The 20,556-nt window shown below is 57.2% G+C and overlaps 1 protein-coding gene across 1 annotated transcript in view; it reads right to left on the reverse strand.

Moving 5' to 3' along the window:
• RAB11FIP3 (RAB11 family interacting protein 3) overlaps window positions 1–20,556 on the reverse strand; it is a 99,915-nt gene that overhangs the window by 7,720 nt on the left and 71,639 nt on the right. Inside the window, exons 6-12 of the mRNA XM_077762808.1 lie at window positions 19,869–20,080; window positions 14,974–15,123; window positions 12,901–13,035; window positions 8,979–9,014; window positions 4,890–4,983; window positions 4,291–4,394; window positions 1,466–1,606 (exon numbers count right to left, since the gene is read on the reverse strand). Of these exons, the coding sequence (XP_077618934.1) occupies window positions 1,466–1,606; window positions 4,291–4,394; window positions 4,890–4,983; window positions 8,979–9,014; window positions 12,901–13,035; window positions 14,974–15,123; window positions 19,869–20,080 (872 nt within the window). The remainder of the gene's footprint in view (window positions 1–1,465; window positions 1,607–4,290; window positions 4,395–4,889; window positions 4,984–8,978; window positions 9,015–12,900; window positions 13,036–14,973; window positions 15,124–19,868; window positions 20,081–20,556) is intronic.

Below are 20,556 nucleotides of genomic sequence, written 5' to 3' on the forward strand. Positions count from 1 at the left end.
ACACCTGGGGGGGGGGGGCGCGGCGCCTTGGTGGCTCAGCCGGTTGAACGCCTGACTTTCACTCAGGTCATGACCTCATGGTTTGTGGGTTCGAGCTCCATGTTGGGCTCTGTGCTGACTCTGTGTCTCCCTCTCTTTCTCTCTGCCTCTCCCCAATTCATCCCCTCTCTCTCTCCAATAATAAATGTTAAATTTAAAAAGAAAGAAAGAAAATATACACTTGGGGTTGGGAACACTTTGGGGTTTAGAGAAAAGCTGTAGACGTGGCGCAGAGCTGCTGCGGGCCCGGCCCATCACACGGTGTCTCTGCCACAGCCACGTGGGGTGCACTAGTCCCCAAACCAGAGACTTCATCTCTTCTCCCGCCAGCGCCCCCCAGTCCCGGGGCCCCTCCCGGGCCACACGGCACACGCCGCCTCGTCTGCGCCCCCTGGGGTCTGCGGCAGTCTTCCGGACTTTCCAGGCTTTTCACGACCTTGACAGCTTTGAGCAGCTCTGGTCACGTATTTGGCAGTGTCCCTCACACTGGGTTTATCTGGTTCTCGTGAGGAGACGGGTCCCGGAGGGGAGGGGCCCTTCGCGGGACCAGATCGGGGGCCTGAGTCCACACACGACTCAGCGCAGGGGATGCCGACCCGGATCCCCCGGTGAAGGTGTGTTTCCAGGTGCGCCCTGTGTGCGGTGCATTCTCCCCGTCCCTTCCCTGTCCTCTGGAAGCCGGTCTCTGGGCCCGGCTGACCCCAGAGCAGCACCCCACTGCGTGTGCATGCCAGGGAGTCTCGCGTCCAGGTGGCTGGAGTGGCCTGCGCGCAGCCCTCCCTGCACCCCAACTCCTGAAAACACGCAGGAGCTCTTCTCCAATCCAGTCCAGGGCCCCCAGCATTAGGAGCCGGGGAGGGGCTCGAGCTGCAGTGCCTGGAGTCTTCTCCCAAGCAGTTACAACCGCTGTGTCCCACATTCGCAAAGCGGCCCTGGCTCAGCTGGGGAATGAGCTATGAAACGCTCTCTCCCCCTCTGACCCTGGGGAGGGCCTCTGGGGAGCCCTCGGATGGCCCCTTCAACCGTCTCTCTGCTGATGGACACATGGGCTCTCTCTCCTCAGCACTGCAGGAACCCCGCTCGCAGGGCGGGCCGCACGCGGCGGCTGCTGCCCTCCAGAGCCCTGACGGGCTGCCTCGTGCAGGGCATGCGAACTCACGCCGTTTCCCCCACCTTTCCTGGCGCTTCACAGGTACTACCTCCAGAGCAGCATTAAGGTTCTCTGTCAAGTTGTCTGCAAGAGGCCCGGTGCTCTGACCGGGACAACCCGGACTAGAGACAGACTCAGAAGGACGTGTGCGTAGGGTCAGTCTTTTAACTGTGACACCGAGCAGTTCGACAGCTCTCCTCACGGGGGTCTGCCCCTCCCCTAACGTCAGCTGGCGTCCCAGACGCCGAGAGCGGCCGCGGAGGCCGTGCGCCCCACCTGGCCTGCAGGCTCTCCACCTCGAGGCTGCGCTCCCGCTCCATCTTGCACACGAGCTCCCGGTGCCTCCGTGCCTCCTGCAGCGCCGTCTCACAGGCCCTCAGCTCCTGCTCCTTGAGCTGCTCCTCCAGGGCGTTGGCTCTGCGAAGGTGAAGGCAGGGCGCGGTGGCAGAGACAGAGAGACCCCCCACCCACAGCTCTGGTCAAGGATGGTTCTGAAGGGGCTGTTACCCTCCCCCCGCGCCCCCCTCGGCCTCCCACGCCTGCACCTGGGGCCTCAAAATGGTGGCAAGGCTGTGACCGCAGGGACGGTCTACATCGCTCTCAGGCAGCTCACTCAGCGTGTGGCCAGGAGACCAGCAGGTGCCCGTCCCCAGGAGCACCCTGCACTGACACTGCAGGCTGGGCACCCAGGGCACCCACGGTAGGGGCACGGGCGGGTGTTAGCAATAACGTGACAAGGAAACGTGCGCCTGGGGCCGTCGCGGCGCCTTCCCAGACCACCACGCCCACCTGCTAGGAGACCAGCCCAGAGAGAGAGGCCCAGGCTCCGCCTCTGGAGCCCGCACCCCAAGCTGTCCACGCACACATGGCTTCTCAACCTCCTTTGGGTGCCTCACACCTAGGAGTGCACCGAGAGCCAAAGGTCCCCAGACACCAGGGAAAGGTGTTGATGCAAAGTGGCCAAAGCAAATCGAGAAAAAGGACCTCATGCAGGAGAAGGCCCTGTAATCCACACCTCAGAGCGAAAGTACCACTTCCAGGAAACAGAAACAGAATGCTGGAAGGCAATTTAGAAAGTGATTCTTAGAACCACGAGTAGAACAAATTTTAAATTCAACAGGACAGCTGAAGGAGAAAACCAAGTATGCTGTAATTTAAAAACAGAGAAACGACAGAATGGAAAAGTAAAGAACAGGAGAAAACCCAGAAGGTCTAACGTTTGATTAATAGGAGTTCAGACAAAGAAGAAAATGAAAAAACTGAGAAGAGAAGTAATTCTAGAAACCTTCCCGAAGCTGAGGGACAGCTTCCAGATTTAAAGGGGAGGAACCCCGTGCTGGCACAGGCAATGCGACCCTCCTGGCATCCGGGCCGAGGACTCAAACCCCATAGAGGGCAGGGAGAACAGCAGCGCCTGGCTTGCGGTCACAGTGCGGTCAGAAGGCCTGGAGCCTGCCTGCCGGGCCCCGGGGTCCCCTGCTTCTGAACAACCCCAGACATAGCCACGCTGTTGGCGGACGGGCGCACTGCGGACACACGGGGCCTCACAGAACCTGCTCCTCCCCACCCTCCCCAGGCCCAGCTGGTCATCTGGGGAGAGTGACCCAGGAAGTAAGAAGCCGAGGGCTGGAACCCGCATGGGATCTCTGTGACGGTGGGGGAGGGGCGGCGGACGTGAGCTTCACCCACAGGGTTGGACATGGCCAGCCGCGGGGCATGGCACATGGACTTTCCACTCCCTGTGTGGGTAACTGGGAAGTGCCGTCAGATGAGATACAGCCTCACCGGTCACCTTGAGAAATGGGGGTGGTGGCCCATCCACGCCCCCCGCACAGAGTGAGGAGGGAGAACTCGGCACAGCGCTGGAAGCAAGCCCCTCCACGGGCGTGCCGACCCCGCCCAGCTCTGCAGCAAGGCCACGGGCAGACCCTCCCGTGAGAGCTGGAGAGCGTGCGGCTGCCCGGGCCAGGCTCTCAACTACACAGGGAACCTGTTTCCACTGCTAAAGTGACATACGGGGCACGTCTGCAGTAACAGGACTCATTCAGATCCTCATCCAAAGAGCAGACTGGCCACCCGACACGGAAGGACGGGTCAGGAAGGTCGACGCCGATCAGGTGAACACATCACAGCGGGAGCTGAGCATCCCCTGGAGCCACGTGAGTGCGCGTGGGCCGGCGTCCTGCCGTCGGGAGCACTGGCAAGCCACCTGCCCAGGTGAGCCTGAGGTCACAGAACGTGTGGCAGAGCCAGGCTCAGAGCCACGGAGCCCGCTGAGGACAGGGCCTCCCCCGTCCCACCCCCAAAACGCTGTCTGTGTCCCGTGACCCCAACTGCACGCAGGCACGGCCCAGGGAGCTGACCCCACGCACTCCCTTAGGCTGGGCGTGAGGCTACGTGGCAGGGCTGGTTGCAGAATGCAGAGCCACCGACGGCGGGGGAGGTCGGCGCGGACGCCCAACGGCCACTGTGTGTCCTCTCGGTGGCTCCCACTCTCCTCTCACCCCTGCCGTTAAGTGCCCGCGAGAACCCGCCTGCTCCCAGGGTGGGCCCGGCTCCCCAGTGCAGGCTCCGGAGGCCCTCCCCTTCACGGCCCCCACTGGCGGCCTCTGACAATGGCCTGTGCCTCAGCGTCCCGGCCCGCGAGCCGGACAGCAGGCGGCCTCTGCCTCACAGGACACGGGAACGGGGACGACGCAGGTGCAGCCAGCGCAGCAACAGTCGCAGAGCAGCAAGCCTGTCTCCAGGCGCATCCAGGCCAGGCCAGGCTCTCAGAAACAGGGACACACACGGGGACCCTGCCGGAGAGCGCTGGTGAGCCCCTCCTCAGGCGACAGCCCCCGTGGCCACGTGGGTGCCGGCCCGCCATGCTGCGGGGAGGTGCCGCGGTGCCTGCCCCTGCTCCTTCCCCGGGGACGGGGGCTGGACGCACGGCAGGCGGACAGCGCTAAGTGGCAGGGACGCGAGGGAGGCCGCCGGCAACGCCCCCTGAGCTGGCATCCGGCAGCTGGTGGAGGGACACTTCCAGGGCTGAGCCGCACGGTGGCGGCAGCCACGACCCCGCCGGGGGAGGTGCGTGGTGCCGCGGGCGCCCGCCTCACCGGTGCACCAGCTGGAGGTTCTCCTGCCGCAGCCGGCTGTGCTGCTCCCCGCTGGCGGCCGTGTCCTTCTCCAGCTCCGACACCCTCTTCTCCAGGAAGACAACCTTGGGGGTGACACAGGGGCTTCAGAATCCGGAGGTGGCGTCTCCGGGGCCCACCCAGCTCGCGGAGGCTGTGAGCAGGGACACGCTCACCTCCTCCTGAGCCGGCCCTCCAGAAACTCGGGGTCGCTTCCACAGCGAGGCCGTCCTGCCCTAAGGAACCCCCCACGCGGCCTCCCTGGGAACTCCGGTCCCACACGCTGTCTGGCTCTGCGGTCACCGCCCTGAAACCTCGAGCGCCCCCAGATCCTGCCTCCAGGAGCCAGCTGAACGGACTCCCTGCACGTCGGTGGAGCCAGATGGGCCCACGGACAAATACGGGTGACACTGACCTCTCCACGCACGACGGGAAATGCTCCTCCCACCGCACGGTCACTGGGGCCTCCCATGCGGCTGACACTCCCCCCACTCCCCACCCCATCAGGGCCTGCGCCCCAAGGCCGCAGCACCCGTGTGTCCTGAAACCCGGCTGTCTACCTGCGGTGGCCCAGGGCCTACCTTGTCAGCAATGTCCTCTTCCATGCCCTCCATGGGGTCTGGGGCAGGGTCCTGGAGGGCCGCCACGGTCAGGGCCCCTGACTGGTGCAGGTACCTGTGGAGAAGGAACAACAGCCCGGTCCAGAAAAGGTCCTTCAGCAGAGCATGGAGAGGAAAGGCCACGAGTTCTAGAAACATGAGCATGTGTCAGGCTGAACACCACAACCCAGCCAGGCCCCCACCAAGGGGGTCCCAGCAGGACACAGCCACCCAAGGGCCACAGAATGTCTCTGCTGCTCTTTGGAACCTGACCCCCCCCCGGGCTCCTTCCTGGGAAGCCAATGGACGAGGGTACTTTGTCCTCGGGTCGTAAAACACGACTTCGCTCCTCTCTGTGACGTGGACTAATCTCCTCTGCCACAGGCCCATGAAACATTAATTCAGGGTCACACCTCTTGTGCGCAGCGTCACCTGTGCACACTCTTGCTGCCTGCTTTCCAAACACACTCCTCGTGGCAGTCACAGTGAGAGACCAGGGGTCTCTGTCGGGGTCGCGCCAGGGCCTCGCCTGGAGTTTCTCCTGGGCTTGAGCTTGGAAGGTGCACACACACAAGCGTCCCCGTGGCAGCAGCCCTAAGGCCCCGGCACCAGTGGCTGCCATGCGCTGTGGGCCACGTCAGGTGCTGTACGGCCCCAAGACTCAGGTGGACCTGCGAAACCCCCCTCCATACCCTCAGAGCCCCTTCTTCGTTCCCCGGCCACTGGCCCCAGCAGGTGCTCAGCAAACATCTGTCCACGGTACCCTAGCGACAGTCTCGTTGGCTAGGGTGACTCTGTGTCAGCTGAATTTACCTGCACCTAAAACTCTCAGAGCACCTGCCCAGAGCGCCAGCAGCAAGTCTACCCGTGCCGACCCAGGCTCCAAACTCAGCAGCCTGGTGCTCAGAGCTGTGTGGCTTTGAGAAAGCCACTCATCTCTCTGAGCCTTACTCTCATTTAAAATGGGGATCACGAGCTATTACGAGGTGTAACGGAGGTTACGTAAATAAACAGCTCCTGGTAAGGACATAACACAGGATAAGAATTCAATAAAACACTCTTAAAAATCACATTGAAGATTTCTACATTATCAAACACACGAAGCTCTATTTCCTTTTTAGTACTGAGTGAGCTTATGCATCCCTGAAATTGTTTTCCGGAGACGCCCTAAGGGGAACAAGAAAGGAGGACATCCTGACCCCTGGGGGTCACAAGTCCACTAGCTGTGTCCTGGGAGGGGCACTAAGCGCCTGGCTCTGGATCTAGCGCGATTCCCTGCAGGGCACTAAACCCAAAGGGTCACCCTGTCTTTGTCTGATTGCTGCATTTAAATAGCTCTCCATGACTCCAGCCCCAACATGGGCTCCTGACACGCGGCCTCACCGTGTGGCCACTGTAGGCCTTGTTTATCTAAATCCACCCCCACGCAGGAGAGCCACCGGGAGACGGGCTGCGGGGGATGCCTGACGCACCCCAAGGGTGTCTTCTGCGCACGGGCACTACCCCCTGTCCTCAGGCTGATTCTGTGCTGGTGCCTCTGGGTCCTAATACGCACCGTGACCCCAGGGCCACTTTCGTCTGGGTTAGGCACACAGCCAGGTCGCCGAGGCCAGAGCTGGCGGTTCCAAACCCCACGGTCCAGCTACTGTGCCGCACACAGAGGCAGCACGAAGAGACACCACAAAGAGCGAGAGCATCGGCTACAGAGTTTCCTCAGAACCCTAGTGGTAGTTGTAGGTGTAAAATGGCAGATGAAAATGGCATGTGTGTGTGTGGACCGTAGACATGCTCCGCTTGTGAACCAAAGCAGAAACACCTGCACACTAGACTTTTTCACACCAAACGGTACCTGTGAAGGAAAGATCAGATGCTCAGAGTGTGTTTCAAAGGAGGGGCCAGAAAGAGCCCAAGAGCCGAGGCAGCGCCCCCAGGGACCCCAGGGCCCGTCCACGTCCTGGATGGGGGCGGCTGGGGGGAGAGCCTCCTGTCAGCACCTCTAGTCTGTCTGGGTGGAACACGGAGTTAANATGTTCCTCGGAGTGTGGATGCCCCTCTCCAGGGGGGATGGTGAGGCCAAGTGCGGAAGAGGGCTGATGACCTTCACCCCTGCTTCCGCTAAGCCCCTAAGGCAATAGAAAAACAGGAGGTTCACATGCCGAGGACAAGGAAGAGACTGGACCGTACCAGAGAAGAGGTGCCCACAGCAGAGAGGAGGAGGGCTGCAGCTGCCCGGGGAGGCTGGCAGCGAGCTCGTCACTCTGGAGAAGGCGGGGAGGCCCGGCACCCGAGGCCACACAGGAGCGGCCCCAAACCACACCCTCAGCGAGGGGAAAGAGCCACACACACGGGCCCGGCACAGGCTCCCCTCCGGGAAACCAGCCGGCCCGAAGCCCGTCCACACCACGCACGGGCCAGAGGCCACCTGCCAGCTGTGAGCAACCACAGCAGCACAGACAGCAGCACCCCTGGTTGTGAGGGAAACTCACTAGAAAGACAGGCCGGACAAGGGCGTGGGGAAGAGATGAGGAGAAAACGCTGTGGCCACCACAGGAGGGACCAGGGCAGAGGCGCACAGGGCACAGGGATGAAGCGTGAGGGCCACAAACGGGAGGTTCCAGAGGGAGGACAGGGGACGGATGGTGCTATCAAGCAGCTTGAGAAAAGTCCGTGGGACTACGGGGTGGAAACCTCCAGATCAGAACAGTCCGTCTGTCACTGTACCCTGCATCATTAATGGGAAGGACTCACAAGACTTAACCATAAAGTTTCTGAACTTCAGGGATAGAGAAAACATCTGAAAAGTTTCCAGAGAGAAAGATGCGTAGAAAATAAGACAGTCTCGGGGCCCTGGCAGCAGGCCTAGCGCCGGAAGGTACTGAGTGGTGTCTGCCAAGCTCCTAGGGGAGGGGCTCCCGGCCCAGATGGGAGAAAAGTGTCCAGGCAGGTCTCAAAAGTCTATCTCCTGGACACCTCTTTTCTCAAGAAGCTACAAGATGATGTGCTGGACAAAGAAAACAATGTAGATAAAAGAAGGGAGACCGGTTCAGGGACCAGGATGAAGCACACATGGAGCGCAGACCAGGGCCGCAGGACTAGCGCCCACAGCCACGGTGCCCTTGCCACGGACATGGGCATGGGAGGGGCAGAGAAGGCAGGGGTGCGGCAAGGAGGTGCGGCAATTTGCTGTGCCACAGCCGCCACTGACTCCAGAAGGGGCAACGTGTCTGAGAAGGGGAATAAGTGGGTGTCCCAGGGCTTCCCGTGAGCACCTCGGGCGTCTGACAGGCCCGGGGAAAACCGGCGAGCCGGCCCCGGGGGCGCTGCTCACGCAGGAGGCCGACAGGGAGGCCCAAAGCTGGGAGGTGGGGAAACGGCCACAAGAGCGTGTTCTTCAGAAACTCGGCATTAGGCTCGCCCCCTCCACTTTCTTCTTCACCTCGGAGTCACCTTGGACAGCCAGCGTGGGTGCGAAGGGAGAGCATCTGAAGGAGGCCCACCCAGACCTGGGCTCCGCCCTGACCCTCGTGGACGACACCATGGGCCACTGTACAGCAGACACGGCACGTGGAGATGCGCCGGCCCCTCGTGGACATTACTGCGAAGACTTGGTAAGATGGCTGCCGTGCCGCAAGCTTTCAGCACAAGCCAGGGTCTGATCAGGGTGGTGGCCATCGGTGTCACAACCCATCCCCGAGAATTCTGTGAGTCCCAAACCACGAGAAGTGACTTCCAAAAGTTTTAAAAAATACCTTGGACAACACTATTTTCTAAACAGGTTTTTAAAGAGCTATGATTAGGGGCGCCTGGGTGGCTCAGTTGGTTAAGTGTCCGACTTCGGCTCAGGTCGTGATCTCATGGTTCGTGGGTTTGAGCCCTACATCGGGCTCTGTACTAAAAGCCAGCTCAGAGCCTAGAGCCTGTTTCAGAGTCTATGTCTCCCTCTCTCTCTGACCCTCCCCTGATCATGCTTCTCTCTCTCTCAGAAATAAATAAAACATTAAAAAAAATTTAAAGAGCTATGATAAGTTACACATTCCAGAACATCTTGTTAAATAACCAAGGGGCTCCTACCTTGCCACCTTCCTGCTGGAGAGCCGTTTCGCTGGACTGTGCAAAATCAAAATAAACAGGAAAATTGTGTCAGAGAACAGACAGGGAGGAATGGGAGGAAACAGGAAATTCAGGCAGAAGAGATATGGGGATGGAGGCATGTTCACAAGCACAAGGCACCCGCCTCCCAGGCCGGCACCGTATGCAGAAAGGCCTGTTCAGCGAAACGTTCATGGACACGGGAACAATCCCAGGGCCTGGCCAAGGCCTGGGCAGGTCACGCCGTGCCGCTCCCATGAAGGCCACTCCCACGGAGGTGCCAGACGGAGCCACGACCAGACCTCAGCTCCGAGGCCGAGAACAGTGCCACATCCACCAGTGGGCTGCACTGGGTCCCAGCCACCAGCGAGTGCAACGTCCCAAATCCCTACCCTCCAATCGCTTGGCTGTCTGAGGCCCCCATGTGAGATGTGACACAAGCCTGTTTGTGACCAGGAAGTTCGGGCATGAGCTGTAACTCAGGCACCGAAACCTTACGCGCCTGCGCGGCCATCTGGAAGCCCTTCCCGCTGCCCTTTGGGCGGTCAATCTGGTCAATTACCCATCGACTGGCTGACAGAACCCTCTGCGGTGGCAGAAAAGGCCAAACTTACCTTCTCTCTCATTTCTGAAGTCTGAGTTTTATTTTCAAGTGTAAGTGCTAAGCTACCGGCCTCAGCCCACGAGAAGACACAGGCCCTCTCGCCAGCACAAAGGCAACCCCGGTCTCCACCACCAGGAGTCAGACCCACGGTGTCTCCCTCCGGCCTGCTCATCTCAGACACCCCTGCGGTCCCCACAGAGCTCGGCCAGAAAAACCTACGCCGTGTCAGTCACCGACTCACGGCCTCCCACCTCCCCCCTGGTTCTGTGGAAAAGGACTGGGGCCTTTTTCCGTGTCTTCCTTTGCCATGTTCTGCCAGTGGAGGGTGCCGGAGAGGGCCCTCGTGGGAGGGTCCCCATGAGTCCTCGGCTACTCCTAGGTTCTAAGAGACACTGGTAGGGCTCACCCCAGGTCCCACCGGGCGCCTCCCTGGAGGCCAGCGCCTCCCTGGGCCGTTCTGCCAAGGAGCGCCTCTGGTGTGAGCCAGGGGGCAGATTTCTATCAACTTCTAGAGGGTAAGTTCGCAGCAAATCCCGCTGGTGTGCCGTCAGGGTGACAGCCGCCTCCTGGCCCCCTCACAGCTGCTGTCGCTGCGTTCCCTGCAGCCAGCGCCTCACTGCCCCGTCTCTCCGGGGCTGCTCACTCACTACACTCTCCTTGTTCTCACTACACACGCCTGTGTGTCCCCTCTCCCGGCAGGGCCCTGAATGACACCACAGATTTCACCCTAGTATCTTGGAGACTCCCTGAGGCTAACAGGACAGGACAGGCTCAGTTTATTATTCAGGGGCTGCACTGCCAGTCCAGTTTTGACGTTTATAATTTGTAAACAGACCTTCCTATCCTTAATTTCTTCTTAGTGTTCTTAATTTCTCTAAAATGAATTGTTTTCATAGAGGCTGCCAAGTGTCTGGAAACTGATCGCAGTGGGCACGTTCTGAGGTTCACTGGGTAGAAAATACAAACGACATCGAAGCTTCCCACCACACTTGGGACTAAATCACCTTTCATCAGCCACAAACCATGACCAAACATGTATTCTGAAGCAATTTCTCGGAAACCAACAAGCAAGACTTAGACCTCCTTAACTGCAGCGTTTGGGACAACCTTCCTGACAGCCGTGTCCTGATTACAGTAATGATTCCAATGGCACACGAACCCTCCTCGGTAGGGTCTTTCCCAGGGATGGCTCAGGCTGGACAGGAGGCCCCTCTGAGCCACACCCCAGGCTCCCCACCTCCAGAGGGGACTCTTAACAGAGGCGACCCTGGCCGGCCTGCGGCAGGTTCTCACCATGGCAAAAGGTCACTTCTGCACCACAAGTCTCCAGAAACGAGAGAGGAGCCGGGCGTGCGTGCTCACTCTCAGGTACAGAGATGACATCTCATGCTCAGACCCACTCAGCAGGACAGGTCTCCATGGGGGAAGGACAGGTGACCCTTCACCAGTCAGGTGGAGGGACCTTCCTGGAGTACAGGACACCTAGCTAACCAAGTACAAGAAGTGAAGACTGGGGGCGCCTGGGTGGCTTAGTCGGTTAAGCGTCCGACTTTCGCTCAGGTCATGATCTCGCGGTTCGTGGGTTCGGGCCCCGCGTCGGGCTCTGTGCTGACTGCCAGCTCAGAGCCTGGAGCCTGTTTCAGTCTGTGACTCCCTCTCTCTCTGACCCTCCCCTGTTCACGCTGTCTCTCTCTCTCTCTCCTAGAAATAAATAAAAAAAACATTAAAAAAAAAAAAAAAAGAAGTGAAGACTGGTTCTCCCTACGACAGAGGCCCAGGGGTCTTTGGAACCCTCGGACGCCACACTTGCCCCTGGAAGTTCCCTGGAAGGCTGGGTTCTCATCGACACCGCCGGGACCTCCCCCCAGACTCCCTCTGAAGCTGCCGGCTGGCCACAAAGAATCTCCTCCACCCAAGGGGGCACCGGCTGGACTGCAGTTTGCGTGGTGAGTGCTACAAAGAGCGTACGACAAAGGGGTGTATCGGATACCAAATGTGCCACACGGCGCCGGAGGCGGGCCAGCGGCATAGCAGGGCTCTCGGCCACGGGCACCCACCGGGAAGGCTGAGGCCCCAAGGGGGGCAGGCTCCTCAAGCCAGGGGAGCAGTTTTTAGAAGACTGCTCTACACAGGCCGACGCGGTCAGGATGGCGTGCCCTTCTGCCACACTTCACGTAACCCCTCCCCTGCCCAAGTCCCCTCTTTTTCAGGCAGCCACTCCAGATTGGTAACCAGGTTGGTACCCAGGGGCCCACACCACTGAGCAGCACACCCCGACACCCCGTCCCTTCCTGCCCAGTGTGACAGCTCTCTGCTGGTCTGGGGGCTGCTGTGGCAATGCACGCTNNCCCACACAACAAGCTCAATCAACAGTATGCTCCATGGACACGTCAATGTGAGCGAGCTACTCAGACTTGGTTTCTCGAACAGGAGCTCTGGAGCGTGCCAAGTTGTGGGGGTCCAGCAGGCGCGGTCTCCTTCTGGAGCTCCAACCTGTGGAGGGCTGAGAGGGAGGCTAACGCTCTGGCACAAACCAGAGCCGGGAGACGGGGAGGAGGAACAGACCGGGGAGGACCCAGGCCAGGGAGCAAAAGGCACAGGCTGGGGGCCTGGGAGCTTGTTTAAAAACAGGCGCCCTGGGTGCAGACATTACTTAAAACTAAAAATCTCAGGGACCCTGGGTGGCTCAGTTGGTTGAGAATCTGGCTCTGTGCTGGCAGTGTGGAGCCTGCTTGGGATTCTCTCTCTCCCTCTTTCCTGCCTGAGTGCATGCACTTGCTCGCTCTTCCAAAATAAAGTAATAAGTATTTTTAAAAATATATTAAAAAAATAAAAAAATCTTTTAGAAAACAACATAGAAAAAACCCCAATCACAAAAAGAAACCGTTTCAAGGGAGAGTTCGCTGGATTTAGACACAATCCTGAAAGCTGTTTACAAATCTGTGTTTCTAAAGACCAAATCTCACTCTAAATTTCCCAAAGCTCTTTCACGTGACTCTCACTTAAAGAGATCTTTTAGTAAAACGAAGCATGTCTGTCTTTGCAGGTGCAGACCTCCTTCCCCACCCTGGATCCCCTTACTCAGGACACACAGGGCGAGAAAGGCATTTCCTCCCTGGGGAACAGCAGTGGCTCGGGCTGCGGCACATGCAAGGGGCGAGGAGGCAGAGGCTCAGCACATGCAGGGTTGGGGGACCCGGCTGCGGGAGCGGCGCTGGTGGCCAGACCCGTGGGCAGGAGCCGGGGGTCCCCGGAGTCTCCCTCCCGCTTGGACAACGAGCAAGGCCAGGCACCGGTTACCTATTCTTTTCAAGATCGTTCAGGCGAGCAGAAAGATCCTCAAGGCGGTTGATCTGTTTGTGGCATTGGCTACAGTAAAACTCAAAAGCCTCATCAGTGAGGATGCTGTGCAGCTTTGCGGCAAGCGGATCGGTGCTAGAGAGACGAGAAGCGTCAGTTCAGAAGAGAGCGAGGGCCCACCGGGTCATCTGTGACTCCCCAGAGGGGCTGGACGAAAACGAAAGCACGTTGTCACTACGGGAGATTGCGGCTCTTGCTTTTAGACTGCGGTGAGCCCACCTCCCTCAAATGTCACCTCGTGGGCTGGTGACACACTGGCTCGAGCAGTGAGGGGACCTGGCCACACTCCTGCTCCTTCCTGGTCAGGTGCTCAGAAACAGGTAGCCCATCGGCTTCACTGTAAAACAAAAACTCTTCTTTCACAAGAAGAAATAACCAGATCCACTGCTTTCTCTTTTGTCAAAAACACCAGCATGAGAGCCAAGTGCGTGTCTCCAGGTGGAGTTCACCCTCCTGAATTGCAGCGGCAGCGACTCTCCTCACTGCGNCATTTGTAAGGTCTTCATTAAAAACTCAAGATTCAGGGGAGACTGGGGGCCTCAGTTGGGTGAATGTATGACTCTTGATTTTGGCTCAGGTCATGATGCCACGGTCGTGACATTGAACGCTGAGCTCTGCGCTAAGCACGGAGCCTGCTTGGGATCGTCTCTCCCTCTCTCTCCACCCCTGCCCTGTGCACGTACATGCACGTGTGCTCTCTTTCTCAAAGATAAATTAATTAATCAAGTACAATAACTCAAGGTTCCATTTGCCTCCCTGTGATCTCAGTGAAGTGGACTTTGAGAGCACTGGCAGGACACCCGCTGCAGGAAGATGAAAGTGGGAAGCCAGTGAGGTCCCTGGCACATTAAGACCTCCTGGCTTCCGGAAGCCGGTCTGGAAGTCCCACAGGAAGACAGGCTGAAGGGAAACGTCAGTGGCAGCGCAGAGGTTCTGCCTGAGCCCGAGAAGAGTGGAGAGGCGGCTGACAGGCACACACAAAGCAGACAAGAAAGATTTCCCAACTATACACACAAGCACTTGGCAGCGTCCGGTCCTCGGCCTCTGCCTCAACACCACCATGAACACACACGTGGCAAGAAAGGCTGCAAAAAGCACGCGCACATTTCGCTCACGCCAACTCCCAGAGGCGTGTGGGTCCCCGGGGCCAGGGCAACAGTCCGGGCAGAAGGAGGGCCTCGCGGCTGCAGGCTCAGAGATACTCGGCTTCCGCTGTCGGCAAAGAGAGAGGGTGTAAAGAACCTGACGCTGGGGGTGTGGTGGCCGGCGTGGGGCAGCCGCCGAGTAGAGAGAGAGCCTCCCCTGCAGAGGCAGGCGCGTCCTCAGATGGGCTGGGTACCAGCAGAAGGCTCCCGGGTCCACAGGGCCTTTGCTTGGACACAAGCGAGGCCCTACGAGGAAGGCGAGCCAGAGAGGATCTGGCTCCATGAGCGAAGGTCTCACGCTTTAGACCTAGCACTTCAGCTTATTCATTCAGAACTTTCCAGACAATTTGGGCCCATCTGATAATTATAAGGAAATGAATGGAAACAATCATTTGCGACATTAAAGCCTCCCGCAGAGGCTGATCCAAGGGAACACGCTTGCGGCTGCAAGAGGAACAAGGTCTGATAATCGAACGTAGAACATGGTAACTGCACCGCATCCTATCCTTAAAATCACTGAGAGTGGAACGTAAGTGTTCTCTCTCTCACACACGTACACATGTTCTCTCACAGGTGCGCACACAGATACACACATGGTTCCCCAGTGTGTGTGCACATGGACACACGTGCGTGTTCTCTCACACATGTACACATAGGGACATACACACAAGGTCTCTCATGCATGTGTACATATGGACACACGCACGCGTGTTCTCCCACATGTATGCACAGACCCCGCACATTTTCTCACACAGGCACACACATACATGCACACATTCTCACACACGTGTGCACACGGATACATGTGTGCACAATGCTTTCTCACACGTGCACACACACATACCCCTGCAGTGCAGAAAAGCATTACCTGGGGGTGAGGAAAGTGGGGTCTCCGCAGTCATGCTCCCCGTTGCAGAGGGTCTCCAGGGACAGCTCTGCCTCACTGCCCTCACCGTAGTCCTCAAAATGCTCCTCGCCACCTATCACCGTGACGACGGACTGGCTGTGCAGGTGGGGTCTGCAAAGGCATACAGAAGTGACACACTGTGACTAGTGGCCCCAGAACCAGTGGTGTGATGGCACCTTGCAGCAGAGACGTGCCACTAGCCACACGCTTGGGTTCAAATATCACAGTAGCCACGTTAGAAAAAAGTAAATGAGGGGCGCCTGGGGGGCTCAGTCGGTTGGGTGTCCAACTTCGGCTCAGGTCATGATCTCATGGTTCGTGGGTCTGAGCCCCGCGTCGGGCTCTGTGCTGGCAGCTCAGAGCCTGGAACCTGTTTCAGATTCTGTACCTCCCTCTGCCCCTCCCCTGCTCATGCGGTCTTTCTCTCTCTCTCTCTCTCAGAAATAAATAAAACGTTAAAAAAAAAAAAAAAAACACAAGTAAATGAACAGGTGAGGTTGGTTATAACTATCTATATCTATAGATATATATATTTTTATGTTTATTTTTGAGAAGCAGTGAGAGACAGAGCACAAGGAAGGGAGCAGAAGAGAGAGAAGGAGACACAGAATCTGAAACAGGCTCCAGGCTCTGAACTGTCAGCACAGAGACCGACGCGGGGCTCGAACCCACAGACTGTGAAATCATGACCTGAGCCNGTCACCACACACCCACCGGCCGGCGTGAGCACAGACATCTGTCGGGATGCAAAGTTCAAACAGCAGATTCCAAGCAGGGAAGGTAAAGGGTTTGTGAGCAGGTGTCCTCCTTCTGAGAGGGAGGTCACTCCTCCACACCCACCTTCCAAAGACCTGGGTGCCCAGGCACGGCCGGAGCCTGGCAGCGGCTGAGCCCATGCTGGGAGGCCCGGCGCTGCCCCAGGGACAACAGAGAACACCTCCACCAGGGCTGGATTAAACTCATCACCACAAATCTGCACAAGAACCTGAGAGCTGCCCCTTTCCGAAGCGGAAAGGGAGGCTCGGGGAGCCAAGTGACAGCTCGCAGGCAGAGTCAGGGACGGAGCCGTGTCCCTGTGCACGTGCCCCAGACCATCGCGGCTACTCAATGCTCGGAATGTTCCAGCTGCCCACCCTGCAGTGCACTCAACCACAGAGCAGTCCTGAAGACACTCAGGACAAATCCCACAGTCTTACACACACTCGCTTTCAGGAACAACGAACCCAGAGTAAATGGAGACGGGGACCATCTCCTTACTTCTCATCACCCTCTGAGGCACATACATAAATACACGCAAATACAAATACCTGCGAGAGAAAGACTGGAGGAGGTGGATTCTCCCCAAATTCATCTGTAACAAGCACAACCGCAACCCAAATCCCAGCAAATGCCTTAGTCCTGAAACCGACAAGCTGATTCTAAAATCCACAGGTAAAGGCCAAGGGGCCACAAGGTACCAACACAGCCTTGCAGCCTTGAACAACAGGGCTGGAGGACGTACACACAGACAGTACCACTGACAACACGCTGGTGTACAAGACTGTGTGGTACTGACCCGAGAATGGGCAGAACAGCATGCACAGTCCAGACACAGCTCCACACACACTCAGCCACCTCACGGGACCAAGGTGACACCAGACAGTGAGGGAAGGAGGAATCTTTTCAAAACTGAGGCTGAAGTGACTGAATAAGCCATTTGGGAGATGACCCCTACCTCACACCACACACAAAAAAGTCAGTTAAGGGGAGATTACAGATCTGAAACAAACGAAAAACGGAAAACGAAACAAAAGAAACAAACGAAAAAAAGCTTTTAAAGGACAGCAGAAGTAAACATCATAATCGTGTGAAGTATGCAAAGATTTCTTTCTTTCTTTTTTTTTTTAAATGTTTGTTTTTGAGAAAGAGGGAGACAGAGAGCACAAACGGGAGGGGCAGAGAGAGAGGGAGACACAGAATCTGAAGCAGGCTCTAGGCTCTGAGCTGTCAGCACAGAGCCCGATGTGGGGTTTGAATCCATGAACAGTGAGATCATGATGTGAGCCGAAGCTGGAACTGAGCCACCCAGGCGCCCCAAGAAGCAAAGATTTCTAAAACAATATATAGGTGCTAGCCACAAAACAGGAACGATGAGCCAGGCCACAGCAAGACTAAGCACTTATATTCCTCAAAGACACCAGCAGGAAAGTGAAAAGGCAAGCTACAGAGAAGGAAGCACATCCCTGTAACACACATCCCAGAGAAAGGACTCCTATCTAAAATACGTAAAGAGGCTGGGGCGCCTGGGTGGCTTAGTGGGTTAAGCGTCCGACTTTCCCTTAGGTCATGATCTCGCGGTTCGTGGGTTCGAGCCCCGCGTCGGGCTCTGTGCTGACAGCTCAGAGCCTGGAGCCGGTTTCAGTCTGTGACTCCCTCTCTCTCTGACCGTCCCCTGCTCACGCTGTCTCTCTCTCTCTCTCTCCTAGAATAAAAAAACATAAAAAAATAAAATAAAATAAAATAAAATACGTAAAGAGGGGCGCCTGGGTGGCTTAGTCGGTTAAGGGTCTGACTTTCNTCTCTCTCTCTCTCTCTCTCTCTCTCTCTCCTAGAAATAAAAAAATACTTAAAAAAAATAAAATACGTAAAGAATTCATACAAATCAGTGAGAAAAAGACAAGCCAACAGATCAGGAGAAGCCAAATTGCATCCATGGCCTGTTTTCTTTTGTAAAGTAGGGATGGGTCATAGCCACGAGCTGTGCCACTTTGCACTTCACCAGCAAAACTTGGCTGCTGAGACCATACAGCCTGCAAGACAAAAAGTATTTATTATCTGGCCTTTTTTTTTTTTTTAAATGTTTTATTTATTTCTAGGAGAGAGAGAGACAGCGTGAGCAGGGGAGGGTCAGAGAGAGAGGGAGTCACAGACTGAAACAGGCTCCAGGCTCTGAGCTGGCAGTCAGCACAGAGCCCGACATGGGGCTCGAACCCATGAACCGCGAGATCATGACCTAAGCGAAAGTCAGACGCTTAACCGACTAAGCCACCCAGGCGCCCCTATCTGGCCTTTTATAGAAAAAGTTTGCAGATCCCTGCAATAAGCAAATGGGGCATAAGACTTGAACAGGCACTTCACAAAAAAGGATCTGCAAATAGGCAATAAGTGCAAGAAAAGGCATTCACCCAGGAAATGCGGGTAAGACTGTCCCACACCAGCCTTGCACTCCACACCCTCCAGAGAAGGAACGTGAGAAAGGAGCGCGGCGTAGGCGCTGTGGAGGGCTGGAGTGACAGCCCCGCAGGCAGCTGTCCGGCAGGCAACCACGAGAAGCCCCATCTGTACCGTCTGGGCTGTGGCTGGAGTGGGAGCCCCACAGTCCAACATGCATGGGACAGCATTGTCCCACTCCTGGCTACAACAGGCCACAAGACATGTGGCGTTCACAGCAGCTTTGTTCATAAACCCAAAACTGTAAACCCGACCAAATGGCCACCAACAGTGTATTAAAAAGCTGCAACACGGGGCGCCTGGGTGGCTCAGTCGGTTAAGCATCCGACTTTGGCTCAGGTCATGATCTCACGGTTCGTGGGTTCGAGCCCCGCGTCAGGCTCTGTGCTGACAGCTCAGAGCCTGGAGCCTGTTTCAGAGTCTGTGTCTCCCTCTCTCTCCGACCCTTCCCTGCTCACGCGGTCTCTATCTCTCTCTCTCAGATATAAATAAAACATTAAAAAAAATTTTTTTTAAAAGCTTCAGCACATTCATACGATGGGATACTCTAGTAATAATGAAAACAAACAACTGACAACTCTACAAAAATTCGGATAAACCTCAACAGCCACCACATTAAGCAAAAGCAGCCAGGTGTTAAAAAGGCTACAATACTCTGTGGTTACTGTTTTTTTTTTTTTTAAGTTTATTTACTTATTTTGAGAGAGAGTGTGCGCACAAGTGAGTAGGAGGGGGGAAGAGAGAGAGGGAGTGAGCATCCCCAGCAGGCTTTGCACCGTCAGCATGAAGTCCAATGTGGGGCTCGAGCGCACGAACTGTGAGATCGCGACCTGAGCAGAAATCAAGAGGGAGGCACCCAGGCACCCCCGTATGGTTACTCTTCAAAGCACCGGGTAGAGTGGTGCCGTCCTTAGGAGCCAGGGCGCCCGCCAGGCTGTGGGCAGGCGTGCTCGCAGCCCAGTGTGCAATACTTCAGTTAGAGAGAAAAACCCGAAAGCCCTGTGAGGGCCAAACAAGAAGTGAAATCAAATACAACAGGCAAAACAATAAAAACAAGCCACTTGCAAGGCCACTAAGCCTGAGGGCTGAGGGCTTCCCACATGGCAAAGGGCAAACTGGAAGCTCTCATTCTTCTCCATGTGGGCCCCCCGGGACCTGTGGGACCCCGCCCCCTCCCATCTTCAAGTGCAGGGGCACCGGGAGCAAGGGCTGGCAGGGTGGGAACGGAGGTGGGCATGGGTGCGGTAAAGACAGGCAGGTTCTGAGGTGCTGCTGGGAGACGTGCCCTGAATGTGGTGCCCTGGCCTGGTCTCCAAGAACTTCAGTGAGAAATCCAGGATCAGCGTTCTCTCTACAGCCAAGGAAGTTGTGCAACCTGGCCAGCCAGGGTCATCTGTGGCCAGCAGGGGGAGCACCCGCAGGCAGGGAGGGCCGCGGGGGCAGGAGCCGGCTCAGGGCGCGGGCGTGGACTCGTCCTGCGGTGACACGGTGACTGTGACGACGGCACGACCACGACGGCATCGCCCCGCACAGCTAGACAGCAACCCCTCCCCCCCCAGACCCAATCTGCCCGCCGCCGTCAGCACGACGGCCACCGGGCGGTGTCTTGTGAACAACGCCCGTGCCGGGCGGGGCGGGGCACCCACCTGCCTGGGAGCAACAGCAGGGCGCCGTGGCCCGGCTCCTCCATGGAGTCCAGGCACTCGGAGGGCACAGCTGAGCCGCCGGCGCTGTCGGCGTCCCCTTCGGTCTGCAGCTCGGGGTGCACCAGGGTGCTGGTGTCCTCGTCGGTGAAGGTCTCACACTCACTGTAGGTGCTCTCGGACCCCATGTACGCGCTGTCCGTCACCTCGTTGGCCTAGGAGAGAGTGCCAAGGGTCAGCCCCACGCCCCGGAACGGTCACGTTTCGGTAAACCCTGACGGCCCACACAGTGTTCTGCTGCGGGCCCTGAAGAGACGGCGGGGCGAGACGGCCTCAGGCGGTATCCCCACAGCACCTCTAAGCAGAAATGTTAGCTTACAAAACAATCCAGTATGTTTGAAAATGGAAACACAGACACATGCTCCAAAGCAGCAAAATTACTAAAGCTACTTCGAAAGTTAGTTAGAGATGCCTACCTAAAACAGAAGGCGCCCCAACGTCGTAGGTAAGCACGAGGGAGCCACCCCTGGGGCTCCTGGCACTGGGCCTATTTCTACCCAACAAGCAGTATAGGAACATGCCTTGTTCAATGAAAAAGTCACCATCAGCATCTGTTATGTATGTCCAGGCTACTGCTTTGAAACGCAAGTGCGTGGTCTAACCTCAAAATTCTACCTCTTCAATTACTTAA

This window comes from Crocuta crocuta, unplaced genomic scaffold (assembly GCF_008692635.1).
Source record: "Crocuta crocuta isolate KB4526 unplaced genomic scaffold, BGI_CrCroc_1.0 scaffold234, whole genome shotgun sequence".
NCBI lineage: Eukaryota > Metazoa > Chordata > Mammalia > Carnivora > Hyaenidae > Crocuta > Crocuta crocuta.